This window comes from Arachis ipaensis, chromosome B01, assembly GCF_000816755.2.
Source record: "Arachis ipaensis cultivar K30076 chromosome B01, Araip1.1, whole genome shotgun sequence".
In the NCBI taxonomy this organism is placed as follows: Eukaryota; Viridiplantae; Streptophyta; class Magnoliopsida; order Fabales; family Fabaceae; genus Arachis; species Arachis ipaensis.
The window spans coordinates 73,387,703-73,397,755 of NC_029785.2; the positions used below are offsets into that span (position 1 = coordinate 73,387,703).

The 10,053-nt window shown below is 31.9% G+C and overlaps 2 protein-coding genes across 2 annotated transcripts; one reads left to right on the forward strand and one right to left on the reverse strand.

Annotated features, from left to right (window-relative positions):
- Positions 1,143-2,471, reverse strand: LOC107608373. Its single transcript, XM_016310181.1, has 3 exons — positions 1,714-2,471; positions 1,527-1,671; positions 1,143-1,478 (listed from the first exon to the last, which is right to left on the reverse strand). The coding sequence occupies exons 1-3, from the start codon at positions 2,469-2,471 to the stop codon at positions 1,143-1,145; spliced, it is 1,239 nt and encodes a 412-aa protein (XP_016165667.1).
- On the forward strand, positions 7,586-8,481 carry LOC107608363. Its single transcript, XM_016310174.1, has 3 exons — positions 7,586-7,747; positions 8,052-8,157; positions 8,246-8,481. Exons 1-3 carry the CDS (start codon positions 7,586-7,588, stop codon positions 8,479-8,481), a joined length of 504 nt encoding a protein of 167 aa, XP_016165660.1.

Below are 10,053 nucleotides of genomic sequence, written 5' to 3' on the forward strand. Positions count from 1 at the left end.
ATGCGAAACAACCCCTAATGCCTTTTCAATAGCTAGGAACATAGTTTCCCCTGAATTATGTGTAACATCAACGAGTTGATCATTAACTCTCCCTGGTCGGTTGATTCTAGTTTCAATATTATCCAAATATCTAGAACAGAAAGTCAGGATTTTCTCAGATAAATAGCCTTCTGCAATTAAGCCTTCTGGTTGTGCCCTATTACGAACATATTGCTTTAAACGTCCTAGATACCTATTATATAAATACAACATAACGCTCACTATATACACAATTAATTCAATTGATTGTATTAAAGGGGTTTATCAGCAAGCTAAACTTTCTATTGGATACATCCACCGATAATGTACTAGTCCACCAAGAGTTACCTCATCAACGAGATGCACCGTGAGGTGAACCATGACGATAAAGAAGGATGGAGGAAAAATTATTTCCATCTGACACAGGGTTTGCACAACATGATTCTGAAGGTCAGCAAGCTGCATAGGGTTTATGGCTTTCCCATAAAGTTCTTGGAAAAATGATGACAAATTTGCAATCACATTGGACACTGGATTTGGAAGTGCATTCTTCACCAGAATCGGAAGTAAATGTTTCATCAGAATATGGCAGTCATGACTTTTCAACCCAGACAACTTATGCTGTCGCAAATCAACATAACGAGTACATTGCTAGAGTAACCATCTGGAAAGATCACATTTTGTAGAGTCTTCAGATATACATCCCTTTGTGAATTTGACATCGCAAATATTACAGAAGAATATTTACCACCTTCGCTCGGCCATAATACAGGCCTTATGCCAATGCATTGTAAATCTTTGTGAGCTTTAAGATTATTTTTTGATTTGTTGCTATCGTTTAAGATAGTGAATACCACATTGTCACAAGCATTTTTCTCTACATACATCACATCAATGTTATAACTCAACATCTGATCCTTCCAGTATGGGGGGTCAAAGAAAACACTCTTCTTTTTCCAATGTGAGTCATCTTCATCGGTATCCTGACCATTGCGTCTTTTTTTGGATGTCATAGTTGAAATCTTTCCAAATGAAACGTGCACATTAGACTGTTGCCTCAATACATCTGTTTCGGATAACTTCTTCGGTGGATCTCTACCTTCGACTTGCTCGTCAAATCTATTCTAGTCTAGTCTGTATTTGTGTCCCTGATTCAAAAAGCGGCGATGGCCCCATTTTTGACTGTCTTTCAGCCAATGAGGCTTAGTGTCCAATTTACACGTAGTATAAGCTAACCCACTGTGCATATTCCAACCAGATAGGTTTCTCAATCCTGGAAAGTCGATGATCATCCACATTAGTGCCGCACACATCTTGAAAGTGCTTCCCTCTTTGGGATCATACGTTTCAATGCCATCCCATAATTGCTTCAATTCATCTACCAAAGGCTGCAAGTAAACATCTATGTCGTTACTTGGCATTTTCAGCCTAGGAATAAGCATGGATAGAATGAAAGATGTCTGTTTCATGCAAAGCCAGTGCAGAAGATTATACAGAATAAGAATTACTGGCCAGATAGAATACTTTGTGCTCATATTCCCAAAAGGATTAAATCCATCGCTCGCCAAGGCTAGGCGAACATTGCACGGATCCTTCGAAAAGTTAGTATACTTTGCATCAAACTTTTTCCATGCTTCAGCGTCCCTTGGATGCCTAAGCAAACCATCATTATTTCACGTCTCTTTATTGCATAACATGTCAGTTGATGTCTTGTTGCGTATGAATAATCGTTGTAGTCGTGGTATGAGAGGAAGGTAACGAAGAGTCTTGGCTGCTATAGGTTTCTCATTTCTCTTCACAAGTACGTTGAGCCTAACAATAGAGCCCATTTTAGTCTTCTGCTTCCATCTTAAAGACCCACATTGCCTGCACCTAGTCAAGTTTTCATCATCACCTTGATACAGCATACAATCATTTGGACTAGCATTTACCTTGGTGTATTCAATACCCAACTTTCTTATTGTCTTCCTGGCTTCATATAATGTCTTTGGAAATTTTGCTTGTTCGAATACGTCCCGTAGTAAGTCAAGAATCATGGTAATTTCCTTGTCACTCACACCGCACATACACTTAATATGATAAAGCTTCACTAAGAATGATAATTTGGAGTACTTTGAGCATCCGGGATATAATTCCTTCTCTCCATCTGACAGTAGATCGTTAAAATCCCGCGCCGCGCAACTTGGACCTTCATATAAGTATGGCAACACGCCTTCATCATCTTTGGCATGTTCGATTGTTGTTGTGTCTTCACTCCCATGTTGAAGCGTGAAATTGAATGCCTCGTTGACCATTTGGTGCATTTGATTCACTTGGGATATCAGATTTTTATCTACTCGTCCCAATCCAGATCTCTCTTCAACCGGCTTCTCACCATGACGCAGCCAAATAGTATATTCAGGGGAAAATGGTCGTAACAACAGATAGTCGTATGCATCCTCGCTTGTTTGCATAAGTTGAAACCCACATTTAGAACATGGACACTTTATCATGCCATTGGATGATGCATTTGCAAATGCAAAGTCTAAAAAATTATTCAATCCTTGCCTATATTTCACACTATTCCGTGACTTTGAAATTCAGCTTTTATCAATATCTAGTATAGTATCAAAATATATCGAACTAATTAATAGTGACATACGAATTATGGAAAAATAAACTTGTAAAAATTTTCATCCATCTGAATAATCCCAGTTTAGTTTATTGCTTTAATTAAGTTCAGCGAATTGCAGTCACTCTAAAATTATCATAGATTTGCACAATATTTTAAAATATCTTTCCTTCACTAACTACTCTTTTAATGCATGGAAATAAATGTGACCAATAATATTTAACAAAAATACAACAACCAATGGTTTTATGAAAATCTTTTTATGTTTTTTACGTTGTTATTATATAAAGTACTATCGATGTACGTTAAATATTTAAATGTGTAACTAATGTTTATATTAAATATTTTGTTAATTCTTTTTGTTTTATGTAAATTATTTATTACGTGTCATAAAATTTGGTCGTATGTATTTTTATTTTAGGTTAAGTATTATTGATTAATAATTAAATTAAACTCCAATATATTTTAAGTATCCCACTATTCATACACCTTGATTAAAATTTTATATCACTTTGTAGAGAAAATAATAGTACTTATTTACAGACGACATAATAAAGTTCTTAGAACAATGGACGGTTATAAAAGATTTTTTATTTTTAATTTATATGTTTCAGTTGTTTGGAAACTGCATATGTTAAATGTTTGATATAGGTATTATTTGGACTTGTACTAATTGACTTAGTTTTAACTTAATAAAATTATTAAGTATTTGTTAATTAAGGTAATTTTATTAGGACTAATTTATTAGATTTTTGTTAATATTTTTTGCTGTACTTTTTGATTTCTTCATATTTGTATTGTATTTTATTTTAATACAGTTAAACATAATTTTCATTTTAATTAATCAATTATGCGGTCCTATTAAGTTTTTTTTAGGATTTTTTTCTAAAATAAAAATAAAAAATAATTATTTTCTAAAATCCCATTTTTCAACTTTAATTTTTCAAATGCAATTTTTTTTATTTAGAGCAAGTACGCCACACCTCCGGTGAACTCTATAATTTTTATAAAGTTCATCGGACTCCCAACGAACTCCACTTCAAATTCTAAAAGAAATGGCTAACTCAAATTCTTAAGCTTCACAACAGACAATAACAATCATTATCATCATCTCCATAATACATAGGAATATACACCACTACACAGGAAGTCATATTTTTATTGGAAAAATAATATTCTTTTTATTTATAATGAAAAAAATCCTTGTTAAATATGAATTATTCCCGTATATCTGTGTATTCGGTCTTATTTGCTTTTCTTTTATTTCATCTTCCAACATAGTTTAACCCACTCTCACCCACCAGTATCCCACTATGTGCATGCTAGAATTATTTTCCATTCATTTAATTGTGGAACCCAATACGTCTTAGGAATATAGTATTGTAAGTTTCGCTGTTATTTGTGTTAATTGTTAACGCATCTAACCAGTAGAAGAATGAGTAGAGTAATTATTGAGGATTTTTTCAATTTCTTTTCTGGACGGAATTAATTATTGTTTATTTAGCATTTTATGGTAAATTTTTTTATCTAAATTTTTAATTTGTTGTTATCAAAAAATAATAAATAAATTTTTAATAAATGAAATAGACCAATAGCAATATTTCCAAAATAATAAATTTAACTTTTTTTTACATAAATACATACATCTTTTAAAATTAATGTATTATTAGAACCATTCTATTCATGTTTCAAATTATAGTAATTAAATTCAAAACATAATATTTTTATTTTTATTTTGAAAAAAAACTATAATTTCAAATCAATAAATATTATTTTACAATCAGCCACTACCCAATTTAAAATACAAGATCCAAAATGGTATCATTTGAATTTTTCAATTATTATTTTAGTATCTGAAATTATACATTTTCTAATTCTATACTATTTTTAAATATAATTTAACATATGATAAATAACATAAAACAATTATTATTCATCTCTATCATTATATATAACGTCTATTCCATTTAATTTGTTCGGTAAAGATTTAAGTATACTATATAACTTAAAAAATATAGTACCGCTTAAAGAAATGGCAATATAATAAAAATATGGCCCACAACACAATAAATACACTTACTAATAAAATAACAAAAAAAAAAAACCCAAAACCCCAGCGCATCCCCCTTCCCCCAAAATCCCTTCCTTTCGTGAATTTTTTCAAATTTGGTCTCGTCACCCACAAAACATGCCTTTTCCAGAGTTGAAAAACTAAACCTCCACAAATCCGATTGCTTCAACTGTGTCATGGCCACCGTTCGTGGTTATCGTTTGTCCGAGGCTTTGAGTTGGTCGGCATAGTCTAGTTTTGGTCTCGTCGCTTGCCGTCGTCTCGTCTGGATGCTGCCATCTCGCCGCTTCGCCCGGTCACTGCTGTATCGCCGATCGTCGTCGTATCGCCAATCGCCGTCGTCTCTGCGTTGTCATGCTCCCCGTTGAAGATTAGTGGCGTTTTTATTTCTGGGTTTTGTGTTGTTTGATGGCTATTGGTGAAATCATTTTTGAAGATAGAAAATTTACTATGCGGTTGATGTGTTTTAATTTCTATGGATTCTTTTGAAATATTTATGAAAATCGATTTGACTTAAGGCCTTCAAAAATCTGGAAAAAAAAAAACAAATTCATCATGTGAAACCAAAACAATTTCATAAGATAAAAAAATCATTAAAGCACGAAGAAATAAACCCATTATGGAGGTGAGGTGCATAGGGAGTGCGTATACTTGTTATGTAAAAACTATTTATAAAGGCCGAAAAAAATTCTAGAGAAAACAGTTCAAAGTTGAATATAAATAAATCTTTAGAGAAAAACACAAAAAGAAGAGAACCAGATAGGTGTGTGATGCTTGCGAAATAATTTGTGCTGAAAAGGTGTAAAATGATTTTATTGCTTATCAGTAAAGTTTATTAAATTGAAGTGGCACGTTTATATACCTTTGAGAAGCACAGATTTTTATAACTGATTAGTGCAACAAATATTTAAAATTAAACCGATATTCTCTACTTTTTTTTAGCCTAACAGTTTAAGTTCATATAAATTATCCAAGCGGTTCAATATAATTTTTAAAAGAAGCAATAGTTAACCTTCTTAAATTTATCCCGTAACTTCATAAGAGATTTGAAACGACAATAAAGGAACAGGGATACAGCTATAATACAAATTTAAGGTGATCTAAAAATAAAAATAAATTCTTTGAATGGTTAACGTTAAATCCATAGGTCAAATCTTGTTGTGATCTCCTCCTAATTCTAAGCATTTTCTATTTTCTCCATATGCTCCAACATCTCTATAACTCTCAAACCCTCACCTAAGGTGAACGTCCATCTCATCAGGTGAGAGACTTCTCCCTTTCAAACCCTTACATGAGTTAAACCCTTGCTGAATTAATTTTTTTCCATGGCATGTTAAATATATTGTTATCTTTTTATATATTCTCAAGCTTCATGCATTTTGGTACACAGTACCACTAAAGAGTCAAAGATAGATAACCGTGTGTGACAACTGAAAGAGTCCAAATTTGTGTAAAAAGCATATTTAAGCGTCAAACAACCCTTTCACTATGTTGCTCAAAATAACCACTTCTTACAACTTGTTAACAACCATCAATCGGAAACTGAGACCAACCAAGTATTGGATTTGAAATTTAATCTCCAAAGTTAAGGTACTTTTTTGCTCCCCTTGTCTTTACCTTATTTTAATTTTCTTTTAAATATCATTCAGTAGTAAGTAATGTATACTATCCAAATTCCTCTAGTTTAGAGATGAACCTCTCGTGTTATTTTTATTCCTTAACTTGTATTAATTTCATTCACTACTTTTTGGGTTTAGTAATACCTGTTTAGGAAAAAAAATAATTCTCTGGAAAAACTAAAACGAGGAAAATATTTTATGATAGATAGTTATGAAAGATTCAAATCACTTGGAATTGGGAAGATCTAGCACCGATTTTTTTTAAAATACAAAATATGGGCATTTAGTATTCTTGCAACATGTAAACTTCACATTGGGCCTTAGACCGTTTATGTGTAATAGGCTTTAGTGTTATTCCTATTATAATTCTCTTATATCTGATCCCAAATAAAATAAAAATAATCATAACTCAAAAAAAGAGAAAGAAATAAATTTGACCTGGAAAGAAAAAAAGAATAGATGATGAATTTTATAAAATAGTCAACTTTTCAAAATTAATTCGTTAAAGTTCTTAATCTAAATTTAAAAAAAAAAAACCGTTTTGGTATAAATTACATACTATCATCGGTATATTTTTTTTCCTCCTATTTTTGTAAAAAGTCATAGTGAAAGTCCTTTACTTCTATTTCTCTTTTGGGCAATGAATAGATAGTAATTTTTTTTCCATACACTTCTTAGAGGACGGCGTGATAAAAGGGTAGCTGAGCGTGAAGGAGGCTATAGCACTTCCTTCTAATACAAAGATAATACTCTTATTTAACAAAGAGTTGCAACCAATTGGTTAGGTAGCTGGACTATTCAGTGGTTTTTTAGGGAGTTTGGACGCTGATTATTCAAACTTTTTCATATGTGAAGAGAGTTGGAAGCACGTGAACAAAGCTAAGAAGGAACATGCATACGACATGATTAAGGTACATCTTTTAGCTTCAACATTTTAAGCAATTTTAGTATTAAAATTTTTTTTGGGTAAGACATTTTGCATGGGTAAATTATATGGCTGGTTAAATTTTCAAATTTTGTTTTCCACATGTTTATTTCAGCATTTCTATCTTGTACGTAATTGCGACTACTTGTACTGGATTTGAGTGTTATATTTTTTCAATTTAGAGTAGCCTGTAATGGTTGTGGATATTCTTCGAATTACTAGTCTTATGCTTGTTAGTTGGTTTTGGTTAATGACAATGGAAATTAATTACAGCGGGTCTTTCACTACGAGGGGTCTTTCACTACGAGGACGATGCCGGAGGAAAAATAAAGTGCGAAATTATGCAAAGGATAGGAAAGAACTGGAAGGATACAAGACACAACTTGCATAAGTGTTACAAAGAAACAAGGACTTTTAAGGAAAATCTTAAGCATCGCCCGTCAGGAATAGAAGAAAATGAATGGAAAAGGTTCCTTGAATATCGCCAGAAGGAAGAAACAAAGGTAAGCGTTGGTATTTTTTATTATTTCCACAAAAAGAAACATGTGTATACATATTATACCCCTTACATTTTATATTCAACATCCCATTCTCATTTATATTTGTTCTGTTATTTGTTCATAGAAAAAGTGTAAATAAAACGCTTTAAATCTGAGCAATCAACTTGTCACACATATTGGGGGCTCCAAAATATTGGCAAGAAAAAAAGACGAAGTGGTAATAAGTAATTATTTGCATTGAGATTTTGATTAATCTTCCTGATATGGTGTTGTTATTTACATAATTGTCTCGATATCAATGATATAGGAGAAAGAACAAGGAAGGTCCGTTGGTAGAGGAGAGTTGTTTATCATCACTCATAAGAAAAAAAATGGTTCGTATATCCATCCTGATGCGCGTGTTGTTAGTGTAAGTAATGTTTGAACAATTTATACTTAGATTACTGTATATATCGTGCTAATTTTAAATCATGTCTTTCTAATTTCTTGTATATTTGTAAGAAGCAATTGCGGATGTTAAGAGGCAGGATGAATCCTCTAAGCACATTTCACAAAATGATTCGCTAGCACAAGTTCTTGGAAAGGAGCACCCAAGACGAGTTCGTGCCTTAGGTGCTGGACCATGTCCCATCCAAATATTTGGTAATGCTATTGGACAACCATCGGGTTCTGGTGAGCCAAATCAAGAGTATGAGAGGAGGATTGTAGAATCAACTGCTAAGATAGAAGAAGAGTAGGTGAAGAGACAGTCGATACAGAAGGTTTTGGGATATATAATCCAACAGCAAGGAGGCAATTTGCCAACTGACGTTACTGTAGCGCTGGATTATTTGGGCAGTACAGCAACCTCTTCGCGTGCAAGGCCATCTTCATCTGGCAACCATGACCCACAACAAAAATAATGACTTTCAATCAATGTCATTAGACACTATTGAATTTAAGTTGGTTTAGTGCTTTATCTTTATTTTCTTCAAATTATGAAATTTTGCTTTATATTAAATCTTGCACTTATGACAATCTCATTATATAAGTTATGTTTGCATATATATAATTTGGTTTGTTATGTTATTTAGTTGTGTTATTTGGTTGAAAGTTCTTTAAATTAATTGGTAACTAATAAATTAAAGCTGAATAAACATACTATTTTAAAAGAGTCAAAATAATAAAGAAAAGCTAGAATTTTAATGGAAATCTTGAACTTGGTGACAGTTTCTAACTGCCGCAATATAAGCATATTGTACGTTTCCTAGCATTTAGCGGCAGTTAAAAACTGCCGCAAAACGAACGCCGTTTTCAATTCCCTGCCATTTAGCGGCGGTTTGTAACCACCGCGACACCATTTTTATTACGTTGCAGTTACTCCAGTGATTAATTAAAATCGCCGCTAACCATTTACCTACGGCCTATCTTCCAACGTTTGGTTTAACTGCCACAATATGTTTGGCGGCGGTTGTAAACCGCCGCAATATGGCTCTGAAAACTACTGCAAAATGCCAGTTGTGTTGTAGTAGTTTTATGAAGAAAACCTCTAAATTCTAGGCCTTAAATTATCTTTCTACATCTTTTATTAAGAATTATTATTTTGTCCTTAATTTTTTTCAATTTTACCATCATGTCCTAGCTTTTATCATATTTATCTTTTTGTCCCTTATACTTTATACAATTACATTATCACCTGTTAACTTTTCTATATTTACTTTTTAACCCCATAACTTTTTTCTATTTATATTTTAATCCTTGTACTTTTACTTATTTATATTTTAATCTCTAATCTATTATATAATTACACTTTTGTCATTCTACTTTTACATAATTATTATTTTATCCGTATACTTTTACATAATTATCTTTTTACTCCTAGAGACCCGAGTTGACCATTTTATCTTTATACATTTTATTAATGACTAAAATATCCTTATACCTCCAAATTATTATTTAACCTTAATCTTTTATTGAAAGACTATTTTATCTTTATTATAAGAACTTTAAGTTCTTAATACCATATGAAAAATTTATCTGCAATGAATTATGTAGAAGAAAAAACAAAAAATGAAAGCTTTGTGCAACAAAAACAGATTTAGAATTCTAAATGTATTAGTATTATTTCTTTCAATTATCTTTTCAAAATCAGTTACTACTAGAAGTGTACTAACAGAAAGTCAAAAATAAAAATAGTCAACTAACACCTTAACTAATAGTACATGAAGAATCATCACAAAAATTAGTTATTTGCTTATTTCAATTACTGATGATGCATGATGGTTCTTTACCTTTCTAATTATTTAGATTTATAATAATGTGATAAGTGA